Source organism: Molothrus ater, chromosome 16 (assembly GCF_012460135.2).
Source record: "Molothrus ater isolate BHLD 08-10-18 breed brown headed cowbird chromosome 16, BPBGC_Mater_1.1, whole genome shotgun sequence".
Lineage (NCBI taxonomy): Eukaryota > Metazoa > Chordata > Aves > Passeriformes > Icteridae > Molothrus > Molothrus ater.
In genome coordinates, this window is record NC_050493.2 from 14,038,290 (window position 1) to 14,063,241 (window position 24,952).

General features: G+C 45.5%; 1 protein-coding gene across 5 annotated transcripts in view; it reads right to left on the minus strand.

Moving 5' to 3' along the window:
- Position 1: 1 nt before the first annotated feature.
- CREBBP (CREB binding protein) overlaps positions 2 to 24,952 on the minus strand; it is a 97,772-nt gene continuing 72,821 nt past the window's right edge. For all 5 annotated transcript variants that reach the window (XM_036392532.2, XM_036392531.2, XM_036392533.2 and 2 more), the window contains 12 exons: positions 21,054 to 21,134; positions 20,309 to 20,365; positions 19,030 to 19,107; positions 18,484 to 18,551; positions 14,216 to 14,366; positions 12,934 to 13,080; positions 12,187 to 12,300; positions 11,228 to 11,393; positions 10,210 to 10,377; positions 6,987 to 7,148; positions 6,465 to 6,746; positions 2 to 4,374 (listed from right to left, as the gene is read on the minus strand). In XM_036392532.2, coding sequence (XP_036248425.1) covers positions 2,206 to 4,374; positions 6,465 to 6,746; positions 6,987 to 7,148; positions 10,210 to 10,377; positions 11,228 to 11,393; positions 12,187 to 12,300; positions 12,934 to 13,080; positions 14,216 to 14,366; positions 18,484 to 18,551; positions 19,030 to 19,107; positions 20,309 to 20,365; positions 21,054 to 21,134 — 3,643 coding nt within the window. In that variant the 3' untranslated portion in view covers positions 2 to 2,205. The remainder of the gene's footprint in view (positions 4,375 to 6,464; positions 6,747 to 6,986; positions 7,149 to 10,209; positions 10,378 to 11,227; positions 11,394 to 12,186; positions 12,301 to 12,933; positions 13,081 to 14,215; positions 14,367 to 18,483; positions 18,552 to 19,029; positions 19,108 to 20,308; positions 20,366 to 21,053; positions 21,135 to 24,952) is intronic.

Sequence of the window (24,952 nt, forward strand, 5' to 3'; positions counted from 1 at the left end):
GCAGTTTTACCAGCTTTTATTAGAAACACCAGCACATTTCAAGTTTCCTCTTTTTGATCACAAATATAGTGTTTTTCCTCTTTTTAAGTACACAGCATGAGACACAGCATCAGGGCTTTCCATCTTTTTTTTTTTCTGTTTGGTTTTTTTTTACAGCAATTTCTTTTGGACAAACTTTGGGTTTAGTGTTCACTAACTCCACCCCAGCCCCAAATTTTGACATCTTGAATTGCTGAAGACAATTGTGTGGGCAGATGAATCCAATGGTCGTGAAAAAGGTACAAGAGTTAAAAGTTTGCAAGTAAAAGTTGAAGCAGAGACCCTCTCCAGTTAAAAAGGATGAAGTGGCGCCGCAGCGCACCATTTTCACAGTACGGGGACAAAAGCTGGGATAAAGATTTGCTCTTTTCCCCCCGTTTTCCCCCACCAGTGTCCCGATAAAGAGGTTAAGGCTGGAGGAAGCGCTAGGGGCTGTGAACAGCCTGGCGCGGCCGGCGCTCCCTGCACCGCCCTGCCGGGCACACGGAGCCGAGCCCGGGCTCCGAGGGACGGCGCTCCTGGCTCCTCCTGCTTTCAGCTCGCACCTACGCTGGGAAATCTTCCCTGGGCTTTTTAACTCCGAGAAAGCAATTCACTGAGGGGAGGAGGAGTGAGTATCCCAGGGACGTGAGGGCATGGGGACAGGATATTAAAGGGAACATGTACATGATTTGTTATTTTTTATTCCACAGAAAACCCTCAAATCTAGACTCAGAGTTAACAGCAGAAAAATAGTGTTAAAGTCAATAGGTTCATATTTTACTGTAGACTAAATAAATTAGCCTAGAATTAACTCAATACTCTCTATTTTCCTTTCATTGGTGATCCTTCTCTAAATTAATGCAGTTTTTAAAAAGCAACGGCTATTAATAATTTATTCCAGTTAACCCTTATGGATGAACACCTGCGAAGAGTCGATGTCTGGGCACCGTTCCCCTCTCCTGCCCCTCCCCTAAGGAAACAATGGCTAAGGGTGCTGTAAAACAGACATGCCAGCTAAATATCCATGGATCTGCCTCTCCTACCGCTGCCTCTGGCTGCTCCGGGTCATGAGTGAATCGTCATAGCTATGTCTTACAAAGAACATGATCGAAAAAAATATATAAATAAATAAAAACCTTAAACATTCTTACATGGATTTTAAAGAACAGAATACATGTTAAAAACTTCAGTAATTTATATCAATTTTAAGCAATACTTTATATACAATGGAAAAAAGACATGCATAGTCCAAATACAATGTTGAAAACAGCATTTTCATAACAAAAAACCCAAACACTAAGTGTTAATACCATGTACATGGATTCAAGAAGGACCACCCTTTTTGTCTGTTGCACACAGTTTATTTAACAATATGATATTATAAGTAAGAAATGAGTTTTTTTTTCTTTTTACCATTCTATACAGTGATTGAATCTTCTTGGATTTTCTTATTTATAGTAATTATAGCGCTTGCATGATTTACACTAGAATTGCTTTCCTCGTTTCAAGTTTCACACAGAAGAAAGAAAGAAAAGAATGTTTCTTCTCTATCCAGATCAGCACGGCCTAAGAGTGATCATCCCTATTTTCATCTAAGACCAGTTTTATCAGAGAAACAAAGCAACAATTTCTACATCTGCAAGACAAGGATTTTGGCGTTGGCCAATGTGTGCAAGAGTCAATTCCTATCTTCCCAGGGGTAATACTTCAAACGCCTGCAGAGTTCACTATAGAAAACAAAAATCTTCCCGCCATGTGTCAAAGTTACCGGGATACGCTATAATGTTGCATTATTTCAGGAAACAGTTTCTGAATATTATTTTTTTTTTCTTCTTTTAAACTCAAATGTTTAAAGTCTTGAAAATACAAATAAAAAATATGAATATAATGAACTTGTTTTCCCCGTTAAAAAAAAGGTATGAGTCAACAGCAACAAAAAAATAAAAACCAAAAAAACCCACAAAAGAGACCAGATATTTTAACCGCCTGGCTTTAACAAAAAAATATATTCTTTGTATTGTTTTTTTTTTTTCTTTTTATTTTTAAACAGCAATTAATTCTTCCATCTGTAGGAAGCAGCAGTTCCATCTAGGATTCAAAACAACCCAGATGTCTGAATTTTTCAGTACAAAATATCCAAGAACACGAAAGGAAAGAAGAAACAAAAGTGATGCTCCCATAATGCTACAAACCCTCCACAAATTTCTCTAATGTGTCCCCGGTGGTGTCACCGACCAGAGACAATTCGTTAGACAACGCGCTGCGGTTGGGGGTGTTTAGTTGGGGAAGCATTGCACTCTGTTCTGGGTTGCCCAAGTGTCCCTGATCCATGGAGCTAGCCATAGTGACTGCGAGTCCTGGGTGGGGGGAACCAGTCTGGGGAGACACGTGGTGCGGTGACGGTTGGGGCTGTATCCTGGGTGACGGGCTGGAATGTGGTGGCTGGGACTGGGGACGGGGAGACTGAACGGGCGCTGGGGACCGCACCTGGTTGCTGAGGGAGGTGGCGATCTGCTGGCCGGGGAGATGAGACGCCTGCGCTTGTCCTGAGAGCATGTGCTGCTGTGGGCTCATGGGGTTGGGCTGCCCGGGGGACCCTATCTGCTGCTTCATCTGCTGCTGCTGCAGGATGCGCTGCTGCAGGGCCTGCTGGATGTTGGGAGCGCCGTCCGCCCCCAGGCCGGGCTGGCCCATCTGGTTCAGCTGTCCCATCTGAGCCATCTGTCCCATGGAACTCCCCTGTATGGATAGGTGCTGCTGCATCCGCTGCTGCTGCATGGCTTGGGGGTAACCTCCCGGGCCTTGGGGCTGCTGGAACTGGTTGTGAGCTGCCATCCCTCCTGCCATGCCGGCCCCTCCCTGCTGCTGCTGCTGCTGCTGTTGCTGCAGTAGCTGCCTCCTCAGGATCTCGCGGTACTGCGGGCTCATGTTGGCCATGCTGGGGTTGTGGCCGGGGTTCATGATGTTGATCGCCTGTCCCTGGGGGTTCATAGCTCCGATCCCTTGCTGCTGCGGGGGCACGCTCGGTCTCTGCACTCCGGCTTGCATCGCGTTCATGTTCTGCAGTCCCGCCTGCGCGTGCATGCCCGGCTGTTGCATGCCGGTCTGCGGCTGCTGCATCCCGGGCTGGGGCTGGATCCCTGCTTGCGGCTGCATCCCGGGCTGGTTCGCCACGTATTTGGCCGTTCTTTGCTTTATAAAAGCTGCCATAAGCTGAGGGTTGGATTTAAGGATATTAAGAACCTGCTGCTGCTGCTGCGGAGAACTCGGCGATTTCAAGGTCCTCAGCAAGTCCTGAAGTGCATTGGGGGTGATGCTGCGCGGCGGCTGCTGCACGCCCGGCATCCTGGGCCCGGCCACGGCTTGCGGCGTCGCCATCGGCATCACCGCTCTGGCCATTCCCGGCTGCATCGGCTGCTGCTGCGGCATCGGCGCCGACTGCCACTGCCCGGGCTGCATGTTGGACATCACGGGGCCGCTCACGGGGTTGGGCCGGGGTACATTCATGCTGACTTGCGGCATCTGGTTCACCGAGCCCACCGCGGGGTTCACGAGCCCCGGGCGGCCGGGCGGCAAACCATTGTTCATGTTGTTGACCCTGTAGAGCTGCTGCTGCTGCTGCTGGGCGGCCTCTCTCTCGATCTGCCGAGCCGCTTCCACGGCGGCCGGCGGCGGCTGGGCCGGGGGCGGCGGCGCGGACACCGGGTTGGCGGGTTTTCCTGTCGAGACGGTGGTGGGGGGCTGGGTTCTGGACACGCTGGGAAAGCTGGCCGGTGACATACTTACAGGGGAGGGCTGGGGCTGGGGCGCGGGCTGCGGCGTCTGCGGCGTGCTTGGCTGCTGCGTAGGGGTACCAGGCGTTGCTGAGGTAGGAGAAGGCAAACTTTGCTGAGGCACGTTTCGGGTGTTCATGGTAGCCATCCTTCTGCGCATGAGCTGAGCCTGCTGCAGGCGGTGCTGGATCTGCTGCTGTCGGAGCTTGTGTTTGATATTGAGACAGAATGGCACGGGGCATTTGTTCTCTTGGCAGTGTTTGGCGTGGTAGCAGCAGAGAGCTATGAGCTGTTTGCACACCGGACAGCCACCGTTGGTCTTGCGCTTGCAGCCCTTGGTGTGCTGCACAACCCGTTTCATCTTCTGGCAGGATGGCAGGGAGCAGTTTGCGTTGCGGCACTGGCAGGCGTGGACGAGGGACTGGATGCAGCGCTGGATGCTCAGCCTGCGGGACTCCTGCGGGCTCTTGGACTGCTGCTCTCCCTGGTTGTTGCTCTCATCATCCAGACCCAGGCCCCATTTAACCATCTTGTGGTCATGGCTCTTAGTGTTGTAGCAGTTGATGCAGAGGTCGTAGTCCTGCAAGAAAAGAGAATCCAGAGCTCAGGGGCTGAAGGGCACGAAGCACAGGGGCAGGGAGCAGCACCAGCCCCCTGTGCAGGCACACGCTGGGTGCTCGTGGGTCCAACCACGCAGGGCACAGCAGGATGACAGCCACACCCTGCCAACAGCTGCCACTTCACTTCACACCTGCACCCAGCCAGGGAAGGGGCTGCACAGCCTGTCCAGGCAGTGGGAGAGGGCTTTGGAGCAGGGAGGGCAGCAGCCTCAGCAAAGGCAGCCTGCAATCACAGCTCTTCACAGGTAACAATGCAATTGGAGCTATCATTTTGTCATTTTGTTATATGAAAAAGCCTTGCAGAATTTTTTTTTCCAATTTTCCCCTTTCAATGGCATTAACTGTTTTTTTTTTATTGTGGGTGCCAACATCTCCAACTAGTAAGATAAATCTATGGTCATTCCTAAAAAGTAGGGTCTGGCCCTCCATTTATCTATAGTATAATTACTGACTAATAATTACTACCCTTAAGAATTTATTTTTAAAAATCTCTAAACAAGAGCAAGTTTCATGCAAAGACAGACACTTACCTGAAAACCCCCACATTTTTGCTGCCCTGTCCCTTTTTTGGCTGGAGGAAGGGCACTCCCTTACCCAGAGGTAGCCTAAAGGCCCTGCCTCCTTCCACCACCTAATTCCCAGAGTGTGTCCAATCCATGTCCTGCAGCCTCGCCTCAAGAAGCTCTGCTCAGTGCTTTCCTCAGAGGGATTAATTAAAACTCTTCCCCCACAAACCTGGCAATAACTTGCAGTGTAAAAATGAGGCTGTACTTATTCAAACTTCTTCTGTTCAGCTACAGCCAGAGGTGAACACAAGTCCTCCAAGAAGCCTCAAGGATACCAGTACAGCCCCATGGATAACTTCTCTCTAACACAGGTCCTAAAATTTGAGCAGTCTGGAAATGGAAGGTGTCCCTGCCCATGGCAGAGGGGTGGAACAAGATGGTCTTTGAGATCCCTTCCAACCTAAACCATTCTAAAATTCCTAATTCTTTAAAATTAAGTTTAAAACCTGTCTATGCAGAGGAGCAGTAGCAGAATAAACAACGCACCAGAGCTGTTCCACAGCACTGGTGTTTTCCATGTCGAGCAACTAAAGTCACTTTTTCTACAAGAAGAGGCACCCAGCTCTTCTACCCACCTGGCAGCCACCTCCCTTAAGGTTTAGCAGCCTTTTACAAGGATGAGCTTAATTTGGAGGAACTTTGGGCAATATCCAAAAAAACCCATCAAACTCAGCTGTAGGACAAGAGAGGGCCAAGTTCTGAGGGGTCCCACCATGTATGTCACAGTCAGTGCAGTGCCACCATCCCTCACAGTCAGTGCAGTGCCACCATCCCTCACAGTCAGTGCAGTGCCACCATCCTGAGGGACAGTGCAACGCCACCATTCCTGAGGGACAGTGCAATGCCACCATCCCTGAGGGACAGTGCAATGCCACCATCCCTCACAGTCAGTGCAGTGCCACCATCCCTCAGGACAGTGCAGTGCCACCATCCCTCAGGGACGGTGCAGTGCCACCATCCCCTCACAGGTCAGTGCAGTGCCACCATCCCTCAGGGACAGTGCAGTGCCACCATCCCTCAGGGACAGTGCAGTGCCACCATCCCTGAGGGACAGTGCAGTGCCACCATCCCTCACAGTCAGTGCAGTGCCACCATCCCTCAGGGACAGTGCAACGCCACCATCCCTCACAGTCAGTGCAGTGCCACCATCCCTCAGGGACAGTGCAATGCCCCCCGTGCCCACATGTACCTCACACACAGTGCAGTGTCCCTGTGCCCACATACCTCACACACAGTGCAGTGCCCACATACACACAATGCAGTGCCCCCATGTCCACATGTACCCCACACACAGTGCAGTGCCCCCATGCCCACATACCTCACACACAGTGCAGTGCCCCTGTGCCCACACATACCCCACACATACCTCACACACAGTGCAGTGCCCCTGTGCCCACACATACCCCACACATACCTCACACACAGTGCAGTGCCCCCATGCCCACATACCTCACACACAGTGCAGTGCCCCTGTGCCCACATACCTCACACACAGTGCAGTGCCACCTGGTCTCCACGTGGTGCTTGCACTCGTTGCAGGTGTAGACGAAGCGGTCCTGGCCCTGCGTGTGCAGCTCCACCAGCATGCACAGCGTGGACCACTTGGAGCGGCGCAGGGAGGAGAACTCCCAGTGCTTGTCCCTGGCCAGCGTGAGGAAGGCGTCGCGCCCGTCCATCAGGTCACAGCTCAGCAGAGGGTCGGGGTCCACGATGGGGTGCAGGGTGTTGATCACGGGCCCCGCGTGTAAATGGATCACAAAAAACACCTGTGGGAAAATGGGGAGGAAATAAAAGGCAAAGAGGTCAGGTAATGGTGCTCTCTGCAGTGAGAACCTCAGCTAATTAACTTAGTTTAGGCTAATCTCTTCCAATATGTTGTTATGCAACAGAAACATTCCTAGCCCAAGCACGGGGTTTATTCCTCCTGATTTTTCAGTTCTGAATATCCCTGTGCCTGCATTTACAGGAATAAACCCTTCCCTTTTTACAGCAGATTCCCTCAGTACCTCTTTATGCTTCTCCATGGTGGCATAGAGCTTCTGAGACAGGTCATTGGACACGTTTGGCATGCTGGGCTTCTTCTTGTTAGCTCTGCTGATGCTGCTCTTATTCTTGTTGGTTTTTTTGTTGTTCTTTTTCTTGGCGTTCTTGCTGTCGCCCTGGCTCCCCTGCAATACAGGCACGGGGAAGATGTTACACTTTGGAGAGCTCTCCCCATTCACTGGGCTCACAGTGACACACTTCTGCTGTCAGGAATAGAACTTTGTTCCAATGCCTGTAAATCAGCCCTCCTGTGTTAAATATATCCTATCTTTCAGGAAAAATCAAAAGCCAAACTGGCAGGCAAACAAATCCAAACACTGTTTAAAAATAAACTTTCAAAGTATCTATACATTAAAAAATTCCCATTTTACACTGATTATTATATATATCCAAAATCATACTTCAGCTTCCACTGCTTTAGATCTTGCAGCTGATGATAAAATGACACAAACAATATGGACTTAAAATTCCAGGAGTGCAGTACTTTGCTTTACTGTGCATTTGGTGTGTCACATACTTGCTTGACCTCTGATTTCATGCTTTGTTTTTACTGAACAGATTTAGGGCTAGGACATAGATAAGAACATGCAGGACTTGAATTGAAACCAACAAAACACATTATTCTCCATCCTGCAGACTTCCAGCTGCATGTGCAGCTCCCAAAAAAATAATTTCCAAAACCTCCACTTGTGCCCAAGTTACACCACAGACCACAGTGGACATAGAGTGAATGTTAGATGGAAGTAAAGAGAGTGAAAATAGCAGATGATGCTGTTTAGATGACCTGGGAAAACAGAAATAACTTTAAGAGTTCTCATGTCCTTAAAAAATCAAACCCAAATCCCTCAGCAGGGAGGGCTCAGGAAAAACCCCTCTCCAACTTGTAGAATGTTGGTCATAAAATTAAAAATAAGCTACTGAAATACTTGGATATATATAAAAATATAAATATATACACACATACACAAGCAAGTTCCACGAACAGTATGTACAAGCAAACACAGGGTTTGTCCACAGGCATATTTATTCCAGGAAAACAAAAATATTCCAAGTGCAGAAAGCAATTCTATTTATAGACTGCTGCCATCCCTCCACTCCATTAATTGGGCTTGGACAGGAATTCCCTGACCACTCCTGGGTTCTCTCTAACTCATTTTGTGGATTTTTTGACCAAACCTGTTTGGAAATGAAAATGGAACTCTTTTATGGGATACCAGACAGAGCTCTAAGTGACTCTAAGGGATTCAGGAGTGACCTGTTTTATGTTCCCACCTTGACTGCCCCCAAATTTCCTCCCACTGATGGAACTGGAGCCTGCCCTCCTTTGCCTCCACGTCCTAAAGCCCCAATGAGATCTTAAAATTTAAACACCAAAAGAAGAACAGACTAAAACTTATCAAACAAGCCAAGTCTAAGTTTTCTTTCCACTCCACCTTTAGCAAGTTTATACTTGGCAAACTGTACAAAGTATTCCAAGCTGTTTTAAGAAGTGGTAGGGTTGTGTTTGTACCATTTCATTCTGACATCCAGCCAGAGATGCTGATGGACAATTCCTGGGAGAGCCTCACCCCTTCAGAACCTTTGCCAAGAACTCTGAATATTTCCCAGCTCTTTGCTCTCCCTTTGACTGATACCTGCAGCACATGTTCACTTGCAGGAAGCCTTGTCTTCACGTATACAAAACTGAGGACAAAGAATGTAAGAGAAATTCTCTGCCATTTCAGCCCCAAGATCCATGTGGTGCTTGTACCCATGGAGATGCCCAGTGCTGGGCAGTTTCCTCCATGAAGTGACCCAGTTTAGCTCAGCCCTGCATGGGGGAAGTTGTTACATTTTTCAATTTGCTGCTTTTCCTGGGTCTAGAGGCAAAGAGCCCAGTGTGCCATGGCTGGGTGGCAGCTCAGCAGCCTGGCTGCAGGTGGTGTCCCCTGCCCCAGGCACTAAGGGGGGCACAGGGATGTTCCCAGCCAAGGCTGCACCATCTCATTTTAGGCCACAACTTGTCTGAGTTCCCAGTGAATTGTTCTGGGCTTTTTCAAACACCTTTGACCCCCTCCTAGATGCAGAGTAAATGCTCACACCACTGTTTTCCCTGATTTACTGGAACTGATCCTGTTAGCAAGGGAGGGCTGCTGCCTAACTCCAAGCCTTGCCTTCCACTTCTTTTTATACAGCAGTGCTTGCTGAACTATCTCAATATCCAAAGTCACATCCAGAGGGAACAAAGTGAAAGCTGTTAACTGTGTGGTTCCATTAAAACATAGCCACAAACTGTATCAGCTTTGAAAGAGCTGCTAAGGTTTAACAGAAGGAACTTTCTGACATCACAGAATTGATGGATTAAGGTGCATCCCTCCACATCGATCCCATGTAACACAGACCAAAGGTAGTCACAGCATCTAAGCTTCAAGGGGGCTTTCCCCAGGTAAAGCTTTTGGTTCTACCTCAATCTATTAGACTTCAGATTCTCCTACAACATTTATTTTCAAAACATCTTGCTGCAAATCTCAAGTGAAAGGGACAATATAAAAGTACTGAGACCATTTGGTTGCAGATAAAATCAAGATGGAAATAAAAATGAATGATGACATTCTGTCCAGGGCCCTGAAAAACTTGGTTGTTGTTTTTTTTTTGTGTTTTTCTTTTTTTTTTGTGGGTTGTTTTTATAGACAAAGAGAGGATGTTGCTGAAGGAACAGAACCATCAGGATCAACTTTTCCCACCAACGCAAAGCCTGCAATGAACACTTTCAAATTCCAGCCCTTTGCTGTTGCAAATGACTACAAGTACCTGTGCTTAAATAACAGCCACGTTTCATTCAGCTCTGAAAAATCCAGCACCTTTCAAAATGCAAATGCTGGAGGTGCTTTGCAAAGGTGTGAACCAGAAGCTCAGCCAAATGACTGCAAGCAAATGTAGCTGGCAAAAGCAGCTTAACACATTTCTCTGAGAAGAGAGATGCTGAACTGCCTGAAGTGACTTCTGAGGCTGTTTAAAAACCCAAACCAAGCCATCAGTAGATTTGTTAACCAAGAAGAAAAACAGGAATGCAGTTAAAGGGACCCCTGATTGAATGTCTGCTGTAAATGATCCTCTCTGCTTTCTCTGATGTGACCTCTCTATATTAAAGCATTAATTACCAGCTTTGGGAGCTAAGGGAGAACATGGCACATACAGCTAACCCACCTCTGTTGTTTCACTAGCTGCAGTGCTCTCTTCCTTCTTCCTCTCCTCCTCCTCCTGCTCCAGCTCTTTAATGCTTTCCTCCAGCACATTAGGCCAGAAATCACCTTCAAAGTAAGGCAGCTCCTTGGCACTGGTCAGCCTGTCCTCAGTTGCTTGCTTGAAGATGTCCTGTTGAGCACATCACACCAGAGCAGGGATAAATAAATGAAGATCACTGAGGACAGAGAGGGGAGAACCAGAGACACAGCCCAGAGCTGCCCCTGCCAATCCTGGCACAGCCCCACTCCCTGCTCCGCCTGAGGATCAGTGCTGAGGCTTTCCTGACCCCATCATGCCACCAGCTCATGCTCCTGACATGATGGCAGATACCAAGAGACCCCTGGGAAATGCAACTGAGCCCTCCCTGGTTTCAAAACCCCCTTCAGGAGGCCCAGATTTCCCAGCTCTAACAAGACTTGTTAGAGGCTGTTCCTGCTCCACACATTCAGGAACTGTCACTTGCCATCAAAACATCAATTTTTTCCAGCACTGTCACTACCATTAAGGAATTCTTGTACGTTTTAGTATGAAAGGAGTGGCAAATGCTGCCTTTGCCACCTTCTACTTAATTCCTTGGGTACATGTGTGATATTCTGCAGTTATGAAAATCATTCTTGTCATAAGGATCTCTTTTATTTCACACTAGTGGGGTCCAGCATTTCACCTGCTCCTCCAGAATCATCAAAGAAACAGCTTCCATAAACCTTGACAAGCTCCATATTTCCTTGCCTAGAAAATGCAGTGAAAGAAAAATACACAAAGGCAGGTTCTTGCAGATTTCCCTTCATGCAGACACCAAACCTAAGGAATTCTCAGCCTGAAAGCAGAACCTCAAGAAAATCTAAGAAAATGAAGACACTGGTTGAGAATAAACCCCTTGAACAACATTCCTCCATTTTTCAGGTGTTATGAAACAACAGTAGCTCCCTTCAAAGGAGAACACTCTAAGAATTAAAGCAGAAATTAAAAAGTAACAAACCTTGTAGTCATGAATGATTCTCTCAGCAAATGCCTTGTCCAGCATCTTCTTATACCATTCTTGCAAACGTTTGGGTTTGGGTATTTTCTGGTCAGGTGGGTGGCAATGGAAGATGTAATCATCTCCTTCACTGGGGGGACAGGCCCAGATGTGCCCTGTCACATACCTGTGTCACACACAACAAACAACATCTGTGACTCCCACCAGAAAGCCAACTCAAACCTTGTTATAAATCCAGACCTCTGGCTTTATTTTTTAAATTTTAAAGATTTTTTTCTTTGGAGCAAAGATGCTGAGGCAATAACCTGTATTTTGATAAGGATAAAGTCAGGGCTATAATAATGAAGCTTAAACATCAAGTGAACCTCTGACCAAATGAGTGATGTGCTGTCAGTTTAGGAATAGTATGGAGGGGCTTGACAGCTGGCCTGCAAACAAAGCTGAGCTTAGAACAAATAACAATTGATGATTTTCCATTGTTTCCATAGGAAGGAAGAAGACAAGGCTGTCAGCATGGAAACAGATTAGAAAAGATACATGAAAACTTTTGTAAGCTAGACTGTGTGCATAAGTAGATTGTATACATGCCTTATTTAATTTCTGTAAAACTTTTGCCAATTATATTGACGCTAATTGCTTTGCACCAATGAATATAATAAATGATTGTGATGTAGTTAATCACTTCAGATCATACTTTGTTAAGAGTATATAAGATGGAGAACATGCAGAATAAAAACTTTTTTCTTGGACCCTGATCACGTGTGTGTCACATCCAAGCTAACGGTGACATCATCCCAACAACAAAAACCACCTTAGTGACAAAATCCCAATTTCTCTTTCCACTGCACGAGAGGTGTTTGCTGTACACATCTCAGAGAGGTGAGAAGGAAACAGAGACCACCCCCACCAGGTGAAAATGCCCTGCAGCCCAGGTTCCCTTCCTGCCAGCTGTGACTCACCCGAGTTTCTTGACGTACTCCAGGTACCCGATGAGGATCTCGTGGTACACGGCCGTGCGCAGGCAGCGCGGCCGGAAGAAGTGGATGCTGTCCAGGTAGGAGATGTACACACGCCTGCAGGGACAGAGGGACACACTCAGGCCTGCCTCAGCACTGCCTGGACACTACTGACAGCTGCTTTCTGCACGAGATGAACATGCATAAATGCTGATGGTGTCTGAATGCATATTCAGTTGTCATAATGTGGTGTAAACACCCCTCAAAAGCAAAAGAGGGGCTGTATTTCTTCAGCTCTTCCCACCCTTTGGTGCTTGGCAGCAGCACCTGAACTGCAGCACCATTGGTTCCTACAGGTTATGGGAAGGGCACAGAGGTGACAATCGTGTCACTACAGCTCCAGCCCTCCATGGAGACCTGGCTGAATACAGCAGTGAAGCACACACAGCAAGAGTATACATCAAGAGGCAAAATTAAAAGCAGAATGCAAAAAATGTAACATTTTTGTTTGTTATAATTGCACATTCTGTAATTTTTTGGGATTTATTATTTTGGTGGATATAGGAGGTTGTGTGAGTTGATAATTAGGATAAGTATTTATCCTAATAAATTCCATTTTTTGGTATTTATCTTTCCCTTCAAAGTCATCTGCAGTCCTACAGCAGGATGGATTTGTGCCCCAGAACTGCAATGCATGTGCCAAGTGTCAGCAGTGGCTGTGCAGGGCTCTGGGAGGAGGCCAGGGGGTACCTGGTGTTGGGAGGGGGGCAGTCCGAGCCGTACTCCTGCACGTGCATCCCAAAGAAACAAACGTCCACGCCATCGATCTCCTCAAACGCAAACAGAGCTTTGGTACGGTAAGGGAAGGATTCTGACATCTCACCAGAGTCCACAAATCTGCAGGACAGGGCAGCAGGAGGAAAAAAACCCAAAGAAAATACCAATTATTAAAGCAGTGTCCTACCAGAAGGAGGGGATTACTGTCAACCTTATTTTTAACTCCTTAGGAACACTGAGGAACGTTTGGAGGAGCTGGGGCTGTTTAGCCTGGAGAAGAGGAGGCTCAGGGGTGACCTCATTGCTCTCTACAATTCCTGAAGGGAGGCTGAGGACAGGTGGGGTTGGTCTCTCCCACCGGGCAGCACTGACAGAACCAGAGGACACAGCCTCCAGCTACAGCAGGGAAGGGACAGGTTGGATATTTGGAAGAAATTTTTCACCAAAAGAATAACAAAGTACTGGAATGCCCTTCCCAGGGAGGTGGTAGAATCACCATCTCTGGATGTGCTTAAAAAAAGCCTCGACATGGCACTTGGTGCTACAGTCTGGGTGAGGTGTTGGGGCACAGGTTGGACTCGAGGATCTTAGAGGTCTCTGCCAACCTCATCATTCTGTGATTCTGTGATTTTTAGGCAGGAGTTAAATGGGGTCAGATCAGAGCTGTAGTAAAACAGGGAGTCCTGTTCCTGTAAATTCATGGAAAGACTGTTTCCATATAGAACACAGGGCTGAACAGGCCAGCATTGAGTACATGAATATCCTCAGAGACCACAAGCCTTTAAATAGGCTACAGAGCAGAAAATGTGATGCATTAGTATGAAGTGATGTCACATAAACAGTTTTAATGAATTTAACCCAAAATACTTCACAGCTTTTAAACTTTTCATTTATAATTAAGCAAATTAAAAATTACTCCTGAAAGCTGAAGTGCTTCTAAAAACACAACAAAATGAAGGAAGAGTAAGGAACAGAACTCAGCAACTGCTCCAAACAAATGAATTCTGAAAGCAAAATGTGGTCACTCTCAAGATGGAGTGACACAAAGTCCCAGCATTATAAGCAAAGATGTTCCCACTGCCCCCAAAACAGTCACTTCCTCTACATTTTTTAACCTTTCATAATCCTAAACACGCCCAAATTTCAAAAACGTGCAAAGGCACAATTTTGGCACAATTTTACAATAGCCCCCCAAGGAGACTTCAAAGTAAAAGAAATAAAAATGATTGCATTCATTATAAGGAACAGGACCAACCTGGATTTCATTCCTGGTTTAACTTCTACTGTCTTATCTGAACTTGCTACCACTCTGACAAAGACCTCTCCAGCCTCAGGATGGTTCTGACGCCGCAGGAATTTGTTCACTCTGTCTTCCAAATGGTTCCCTAAACGTGTGGTCTGCAGCCCTGCAAGGCAAGGGGAGAACACAGCAAGGCAATGTTAACCCTGGAGCTGCTCAGGTCAGGCTGCTGCTGTGCTCCAGAGCTCTTGCAGCTTCCTCCCCTGGAAGGAAATAGGGTTTTTTTTTTTCCCTTTTGTTTTACCTCCACGTGAAAATTGGATGGTTTGATTTATACAGACAAAATGAAGAGATGCAAACCCATCCCTGCTTTTCCCCAGAAGCAAAGCCCCTCCTGCTTTCCTCACCCCACTGTTGCAGCTGAACCCACTGGAGTACCACAATTACCCTGTAAGGGAGCTAACAAAGGCAGCTTTACGTAGCATTTTTCAATTTCAGCCTTATTTTATGAGCCCTGCCAATGTTTTCTCCTCCCAGCCCCACTCTGGCTGGCTGACAGAGATTACATCACTTCACAGATCTGGCTCCCTGCCACACCTTTTCAAGCAAAGCAAAGCAAATCAACAGAAATGAAAAGCCTTTTGACTTCAATGGAGATTTCATTGCTTTTGCTTTTCTTTTCAAGAGAGCTTTTGGAACTGCAGTTGCAGCAATCTGCACATCAAGGTGAAATAGTTCCTGCCCAGAGATGGAGGTCTTGGGGAGTTCAAGTCCACAGATTGTCCAGATGCCCTCACTCCATCTTTACGTTCACAATTGGCTCTTGTGGGGAGCTGGGTTTGTGGTCTTACATGATGTGGTGGTTTTTAAATAAATCCCCAACAAATTACATAGATCATGATGACTTTGGGTTAAATTAAGAAAGCAGAAGGACCCCACTGTTTTGACTTAAGATTTAAGACTATTTCCCTTATCATCTGTACTTATTTTACCACTCATATTTCTACTTCACTTTATGGTCAATCTGCTATCTTTTCCAAAGTAATGGTGTAATCCACAGATGTTCATTTTAATAAAACACATTTAATTTTTGCTCTCTGTGACTTGATTTTTCAGTTGATATTTGGCTCCTGACACAAGGCCCTTGGTTCCTCCTTGACTCTGAGCCTGCACACAGAATTCTGCAGTGAAATATCTGTGCTAAAAATTACTTTGGGCTCCAATACTGGGGAAAAAACTCACTTATACTCAAAGGACTATTTCACTTTCTAAGGAATTTATACACTTAAAATTTTATTTTATAGAACCATGGAATGGTTTGGGTTGGAAGGGGCCTTAAAGCCCATCCAGTGCCACCCCTGCCATGGCAGGGACACCTCCCACTGTCCCAGGCTGCTCCAAGCCCTGCCCAGCCTGGCCTTGGGCACTGCCAGGGATCCAGGGGCAGCCCCAGCTGCTCTGGGCACCCTGTGCCAGGGCCTGCCACCCTCACAGGGAAGATTCCTATTCCCAATATCCCATCTAACCCTGCCCTCTGGCAGTTTAATTACCAGTCAGTTTACAGAAATTGCCAAAGGCAACAATCTTGATTTACATCTTTTAGCTTGTCCCCTTGTCCAGTGAGATTCTGTGGTCATAACCAGCACAAGACAGTCTAAGCATCATTTACCTGGGAGTAGTTAATAATTTGAAGCAAAAAATGCAATTTAAAGGCAGGTTGAAGTAAAACCACCATGTCCTCTACACCAATTCCAACACACTGAGCCTTTCTCAGATCTCCCACTCCAATACACTGTATTGGCATTTCCATATGTAACAGCAGGGGGATGACTCTAAAGGAAATTCACCATTCTTTATGAGGGAATTGCTTTGTTCTGTTCATTTCTCTGAAGACAAACAGAAAAAGGAGAAAGGGCTCCATATTTCAGCTGATGAGTGGGAACATTTGCAGAAAGCCACTGGAGTTAACTCTACTGTCTTGTTGTGTTTGCATCTTTTCATCTTCCCAATGCTAAGCAACCAAGGAATATCTCCTTCCTTCCTTATGCATTAAAGCTTGGAAACCAACAAACCCAAAAAGACCAGATAAGGAGATACAAGAAGCAGGCAGCATTAAAATGACATGTACTGTAAGCAAAGCATCTAAAAGTTGCATATTTTGATCTCTTAGAATGTGAGTGAAAGGTGGTTTAGAAAGCAGTTGGATTTTGGTTCTTGGACAGTTCTCACACATGCACCTCTAACAAAAGCTCAAAGCTCACTGAAAACTGTGGTGAAAACCTGGAAAAGGCATCCAAGGTGCTGAGGAGAAACCTCCAGCACGGGTCTGTGACAGCAGCAATGGCCAGACCTCTGTTAGTGGTGAGTAACTGGACAGGGAGGAAGAAACTCCAACTCCTTCTTGTCAGGAAACTGCTTTGGGTGAGTTATTTGTCAGGATATCTTCTGTCTTTGAACCCTCTTGCACTGGCTACTGGTGAGGTAATATTTGTAGATTTTCTTAGCAAAATAAATACTTCAGAAGTTCAGGGTTTTCCAGCAGAACCCAGCTGCACACTGGTTATATCTGGCAGGCTATCAGTTAAAATAACCAATTTTACTCACTGTACATTAGGAACATGAATGTTCCACAAGAGCTGAGGGATGTGCTGTCTTGGTTATCAGCAGTTGTGCCATCAGGCTTGAAAGAGTGGAGAAATATTGATGGCAACTTGGGCAGTAAATGTTTTCTTTTAAAAGAAGGAACATGGTAATGTTTCAAACTTTCACTGCTTGAGTTTGTTTTCAGGTCAGCAGCAGGACCAAGGTTTTGGTGACAAGAACAGACTTTCCTTTCCCTTCCCTGCTCTTGCATTGCCAGCAGAGCTCTGCTGAAGAAAGCTGATCTCCAGAGCTGAGCCCACCAGAGGGTTACAGCTGGACCCAGATGCCCAGGGGAGAAGGACAAACAGCAGGGACAGGAGAGGGACAGGGAGGAAAGGAAAACAGAGCCATTATTTCCCTGGCCAGAACAGAGTAGCTGCCTTGAGCTACATGGCTGGTTACTCAAACTTTAACCAGAGCCACAGAGCAACTGCAGATATCCAGGGAATCACACACTTCTTTTAAGGAAATTTACATCAATACACGTTGTAAAGTCAGCACAGAACAGAAGAGGATCCATTTAAAATGGGTGTCTAACACTACAGTTGGATTTCATCATTTTATTAATGTTCTCCTCCAATTTTAATCTGTCTTTAATGAAATTAATTTGTGCCTCTTTAACAAAACTCTCTTGAGTGCATCAGGTTACTCCAGAGACTGTTCTGATTGCTGGAACCCACCATTCCCCACACAACATCATCATCACCTGCAAATCACCCCCCTCACATCTCCTGTTACACAATCAACCACACATGAAGTTCTCAAGAAGTCACATTTTTAATGCAAAGCCTTGCCTTTATCCCAGCCTGGAAGTTTGCAGGCACAACATCACCCAGTGAAGCCCAGAACTTCGAAGGACCAAGGAAGGAATCAAGGGATCAAGGGAGGAATGAAATGTCCTGCAAGTTCCTTTGTTCAAGTGCCTCAATCACCCCCTTGGTGTCCACACTCACTCTATTTTCCTGCCCTCTGCACTGGCTCTACATTTCAACACCAGCTCCTTCTCCTGCCCCACCTGACCTGCACGAATAAAAATGTCCCAGTTGTGTTCCCTGTGAGGATTCTGGAGGCTGAGCCAACCTGAGCTGGCATCTCCTGGGCCTCTCTCCAGTGCCCATTTCCACCAGCCCATGGCAATGGTCACTGCCAAGAGCACCCAGAGCAAGGAGGGACTCAGTTCTTACCCCACCCCTGTTCTGGAGGCAAGAAAAGCTCTTCCCACACTCTGGTGCTTGGCAGCAGCACCTGCACTGCAGCACAGTTGATCCCTACAGGTTATGGGAAGGGCACAGAGGTGACAATTGTGTCTCTACAGCTCCAGCCCTCCATGGAGACCTGGCTGAATGCAGCAGTGAAGCACACACAGCCCTGTGCTCCTCCTCTTTGTCCCTTTCTGCTTTTAACCCTAGGAAATAATGACAAAGATGTCAAACACACCAAGCAGCAACAAGACTGACCACAAACACATAAACAGCAGGGCTTTCAAATGTTGATTAAAATTCCAACAGCCTCAGGCTATGCTGCTCCCCATTTTGCAAACGTTCCTGGGCTGTCTGTCATGACAACACAAAGTCTCAATCAAAAACCCATTAGGGGTGGCAGGGAGAAGATGAAGATAAAAACAGGAATACCAAACTCACTTTTAGCACTGAATTTGTTTTCTTTGCGTGTTCTACCAGTTTTCTTCAGACAATTATCACAGACAAACCTATCGAGGAAAAAAAAAAGCCAAAAATTTAGCATAAACCCATTATTGGTGAGCTTAAACCCAATGTTTGAACATGTAATTTAAATGTCAGAGTACAATATATTTTTTCCTGGCTTTGAACAGCTTATTTCACTCCATTTTTGAGGGATTTAAAGCTGGTTTAACTCTGCCAAGCAGTTACACCTGCATTTGTGTTCTGTGCACACAAACTCCCCTCCAGCCAGCTGCCCTTGGTTAAGAGTTAGAAAGAAACCACAGAAATCTGTGTGGATGAATATATACATTTTCATCTGAATATACTGAACTAAGACCCCAACCCACAAAAAAGTATTTTATTCAAAAATGCTTTGTCCCTTTGTACCCAGTTCTTTAAAAGGCTGTGCCCACATATTAAAGAACAAAGGCAGAAAGTCTTTAATTACATAAACTACATCAGTCTCATTATACAAGGGGTAAAAAACTAACAAACATCTCTTACCCTGAAGGCCAAATAATATCATAATGTAACACACAAATCTGGTGCATCTTCCGACCACATTCTTTGCAGTCAACAAACCTGAAGAGAAAAAACCAGCAGTAAATTACCTTTGGTGTTAGGTAAGGAATTTTCCAGAATTCAGAATGAAAGAAGGAGTTGCCAATCCTCTGCTAAGAGCTGAATCAATTTCATCAGGTCCAACTTACATCTAAGTTTAAAAAAATACTCAGAATAGATTCAGATGTACATCTATCGATCCATGTGCAAGTTATACATATACATCTATACCTATATATAAATTGCAGAATGTGCTGGTTTAAAAATCTGAAAGGGGATGTCATGCACAACTTTTTCTGGATCTTTTCTATCCTCTTCCAAGCAGAATCCCAGTTTCACAGAATTCTCAACAATACCTCCACAGATTTAATTCTGAATTGCTGCAACAACCACAAGCTGAATAAATGGTTGCTCAACTTACTGTAAATGTAAGAACTAGTCATTCATGAGCCACCCTGCCAAAAAACCATGTATTAACTTGTCTTTGCCTGCATGGCTCTGCTGTAGTCTTGTTTTTATCTTTTGTTCTCTGGTCAAAAAGTTGTATGTCTGAATTCTTTTTTTGGATGGAAAACTGTTAGAGGCTTTCCCAGTCCAGAGTGCAGGGCAGGTTAAGAAGCCAAATGCACTGGGGTCTGTCTCAGTCCAGCCTTCCAGGCTGGGGAGGAGCTCTCTTTAGAATTTGCAAAGATAAGCAAAGGAATCAAATGGTGTTGTGCCTCAAACTGCCAGAGAACGTGGAGCAGGCTGATAAAATCCACAGCAGGGAAAGCAGCCCCGAGTTCAGCTGTGCATCCCCTGAGCCTCCCCAGGCTCACACAGGGCGTGCCTTGGCCTTTGGGTGGGCTCAGCACCCAGGGAAGAGAAAAATGGGGTTTAGAACCAGCAGGGGGAAATGCAGAAGTGCCCCAGGATTGCAGAGTGAAAGGCTCTGGAGGAGGGAGGGCCATTCCCAGCCCTGGCAGGGCTCACCCCTGGGTTTACCCCAGTGCCAGAACCAGGAACTGTCTGTGGAACAGGCTCCTGCGTTCCTCTGGGGTACAAATCCAACATCAACTTTGGGTGCTGTGCCATGAATTTTAGGGAAGGATTCTGCAGTCAGTTTGGGCAGGGATGGGGTACAGAAGAGTTCTTAAATCCCTGCTCCATTTCTGCCCTGCTGGCTGAAGGACAAGTGGAAGCAGAGAGATTTTGGGAAGGAAAACAACAGCCTGGTACTCACGGCTCTGGATCCAGGGTATCGTTTTTCTTCTTTTCAAACTGATCCTTTGAGATGGTTCTAGAGACAAAGAGTTAATATGAAAACTCAGTAGCACCTTCACATCAGAGGCTCAGACAATATCATGCTTTGCTGAATTGCAGCAAACCTCAAGTCTGAAGAAAGCATCTCAGTATTTATTTTCTGGTCAGAGCAAGCAATTCAGTTTACTGTATTTTAAGCTACAGAAAATATTTTTCCCATTTCACTTTCTGTGTAAATGAAAAGCAGGAGATACCCAAGTCTACACATAAAACTAAAATCATAAAGAACAAGGGAAGCTACTGTCAGTAAAGCAGCCACCTTCCAAACCAGCTCAGAAGCCTCAAATCTGATTTTTCTGGCCAGGTTAGATGCAAGCCTTTGGTTTTAGAAACATAAGCTGTGCTTCAAAAGGTGAGATATCAGAATTAGATGGAAGTTTTCCATTAGAAAAGGTGATGGATTAGTGACATTTATTGACACAGCTTCCACTGCTGCCCTCCAAAGCCATTATCCAGGGTCTGCCACCCCAGGAATGGGCAGCAGTGCTGGGCACAGTAACAGACCCAACAGCTCTTAATCCTGTCCCTATAAATCTCCTGCTAAGAAGGAATCAAGCATTTCCCCCCAGATCCCCCCCACAGGCTTGGGTTTTACTCCCAAACCAGGACACCCTCCCCCTGCCCCACTCCAAAATTCAGGCTGCAGAGGAAAGGAAGAGACTTACGTTTGAGGCTGGGAAGGGTCATCACCCAGGGTGACATTCTCCCCCTGGATTTCAGTGAAACACTTCTCACAGAAGTGATACCTGTCAGCAAGAAGGCCATATTTGGGTGAGCTGGTCCAGCACAAACACAGCCACCCAAGCACGGAGCCACCAACCAGGGCAGGGCAGATCACCAGGAGCACGACGGAAGGGGGGACGTTGTTGGTTGATTGATGGGTCAGTGTGGACAATGAGGAGGCACAGAGGGAGGGGAGGGCAGGATTAGAGAACAGGGGAGGGAACAAACAGCACAGACGTAAGAGGTAAGACGCAAACACCAAGACAACACAGAGCAGAAAGCCAAGGCAAAGCACAGATTAGCATTCGGTCTCATTTCACACATTGTAACAAGTGCTGGGCCTCACTGCCCAAAGCTGGGCAGGGTTTGGGCAGTAGCCACCAAGAGCTACCTTTGTACAGGCTTCAAATTTAAGAATTTGGATTTGATTTGCATCGCTCAGGGAAAAAAATTTCTCTTTGATTCCAGGCTTGTGACTGATCGAGTTTTCTTTGGGTAAAAAGGAGCCTGTCAACAAGCTTTAAGGACACATTTATTACAGATTAAAGTAATTAGGAAATATGCTGAAAGCATTTACTGATTGTGAGTCAAAACTGCAAAAGCAGAAACACTTGATATTGAAAAAAAATCTGTAAAAACAATAAATTCGAAATTTGACTGTAAGATTAAATGTGACCAATTGCTCGGCTAACATTCTTTCATATAAATGAAACCAAATCCATACTCTAGACAAACATTTAACAGAAATGCAATTATGGGTCAGAGTTTCCAGCCATTTATATAAATAAATACAATATATGTATATATGTGAACAACATGAAATATTGTACATACATACAATATATTTATCAGGTACATTCAGGATGTGGAATTAATTAAGCTTTACAAATTGAACATAAGGCTAGGTACAATTTTTGGTCACCAGACCAAGAGCCAATCCAAGTCATACTCAGCAAAACCAATTCTGCAGTTTACCAAACCAAGCTGAGTAAATTGGAATACAACTCTATGAAAATACAATCTGCATTTGAAAAAATAAAATAACATCAAGGTTACATGGATTTTAGGGGGGGAAGGGGTGTGTGTTTGGTGGGGTTTTCATTTTGTTTTGTTTTGGGTTTTTTTTGGTTGTTTGTTTCAGATGAACTGGAACCAAAGTTGTCAGGGTCACTAAAATAAAAAAACAAAATAAAAAAAGGAGGCTAAATGTTTGGAAAGGATATGAATTCACACATGAACAGAGGTAACAGAGAGGCCACAGCTGTAAAATGCAGGAAGGCCACAAAGGATCATCAAAATAAAGGAGCTTTATGGAGAGTGAGAGAGTGGAAGCAGCGATGGCAGCACAGAACGAGGCAGGTTTAGTACTCAGACACCAGAGCCGTGGGGTGGGAGTGTCACAGGCACCAAGGGGACTCAGGGCCACAATGAACCAACAACCCCAGGATGGAGCCTGAGCAATGGGGCAGCTCTGCCCCCTCAGCCCGCCCCGGACACCTCAATGCAATCCCAGAGAGCTCCTGGCCTGGAGACAGCCCTGATGGCAAGGATGGATCAGAATTCCTGCTGGGACACACTGGGGCCATGCTGGCCAGGGGAGATGCTCCACCAGCCATCCCTGAAGCCTGGAAGCTGCTGCAGGAGCTGCAGGGGCAGGAGGAGCCCTGGGAAGGGCTGGTTCCAGTTCACCCCAGCCCAGTGACACTGCCATGGAGCCCCTGCCAGCCTGACCCCCCTCAAACTGCACCCAGCTCCTCCTAGGGCACTCCCCTGGCATTAAACACATCTCCCTGCCAGGGAAAACCAGGCTCTGGGAGCTGAGAATGCAACACAGCAAGGCCAGGAGAAAAACAAATGTATTCCACTAATTTCTCATTGGGCATGATAAATACATTGTGGTTATTAGAGAGGAGGGTTTCAGGAGTGGGCACAGACACAGAACATCTCATTTCCACTGACTTCCCTTGCCCCTCACAGCCCATCCCTAAACTGAGAACATAGTAGCCAATAATTTTTTAAAATCCAAACATAAGAGGTTCAGAGGTTTATGTCCTTTTTACCCTTCACACCATTTTTCTTTTTCCTATAATGTGCTTCTTTAATTTTTTCTCAAATTAAAAACCCCCACCACTATTTTCCTTACTAACAGAGTTGCTCATCATTTTAAGAGTCAGATTGGGAAGGACTGAAAATCAGGAGGATCCAAATACAGGAGAGTGAAGCCAGAAAAATCCATGGCCAAGGCTCCTATTAATACTTTGCTACATTTAAACAGTCCCAGAAAATGTTAATTCTGATCCATTTTCAGAATAACTTATGGGCTTTCAAAGCACTCTAAGCTTTAATCCATGATATTAAAATGAGGAAATAAAAACTGAAGTACAGTGAAAATGAATCACCTAAAGATCATGAACATTTGTCCATAAAATAACCAAGGTGAAGCAATAGCTTTAACTTATTATGGATGTGGACCCTCAGAAACAGAGACCTGCCTTTTGCATGTCACCACAAATATTCAGCAAAACCCATAAAAAACACACAATATTGTAGTTACAGCAGCCAGAGAAACCCCAAAGAATGCACTTATTGCAACACATCAAACATGAAAAGCTTTTCAAATGCAGACTGTTCAGGGGACTCCTGTTTATTAAAGAGCAGCATTATGGTTCAACACCAAAGTCCAGCAAATGCTCAGTCTCACATGAACAGGTGAATTCCCCACTGTAATTAAGTGCAAAGGCAATTCTAAATTCATAACTGGATGGCAGTATTGACCTGAAGCAGCACTTGGTTTTCTCAACTGGATATTCACACATGCAGCACATTTTCTGAACACTTCAACCTGAATTTCTGCCTTATTATGGAATCTGAACAGTTCTATACCAAATAATTAACTTAATGATTGAACTGTAGTGCCTGAGCTCATTTATTCAATGGTGTCTAAATATTCTTAGTTGTAATTTAGTCATGGACTTTATGTGCATGCAATTTTGCCTGCTCTGTACATGGAAAATTCAAGAACATTTGACCAGTTAAAGGTCTGCTGGAAGTATGGAATTTGTTTTTCACTTGATTACTTGTTTAAGAACATCTAAGATTTGAAGATCAGTGTCCCAGGAAATTTGAGTGGTTTAGAGCTGATGAACAAGGCTTTCTATGTAAAATGGACTATTACTAAACAAGATGGTGATTATCTCTAGAAATCCCTTTTTGAAATGCCCAAGCATTCATCACTGCATTTAGTGGGCCTGAAAGAGAAAACTTCACACTCCTCCTGAACTCAACCCCACACCAAACCACAAACCCTTACCCTCTTCTCAAGGCAACTGGATGAGCAGAAAAATATGACTTAAATGGACTTTCCTGTTTATAGTGGGCAGAAAAGTGGAATATTACAGCCCCCAGTGCAGAGAACCCTCTGCTCCACTCACCCTGGACTTCTTGCTAGAGACCAACCTTGCCTTCCATGGAATAATTTAACACAAACTTAAACTGGAAAGGCACTTTTGAAAGAAGAATGAGCCCTTCTTCAATTCAATCTGAAGTTACTATTCTTTCCAAATGCAGAATGAATAATATGAAAAGTATTTTAAATTTTACCAGCATTTAAGGGTATGGGTTATTTTTCCCTAATGCCAGTACTGAAGTGTCTATTTAAATACATTTTAATTGTTTTATTTCTCTTTAGCCTGACTTTTCAGAGTCCACAGTGGTTGTATAAAACCTTTCATGAGAGCTCATGAATTTATTCCTGCCTGTCAATACCTTCTGCTTCTCCAAGGCCACCCAAGGCCCCCCACACAAGGTGGGATGACACATTTTCCTCTCCTACATTTTGCTG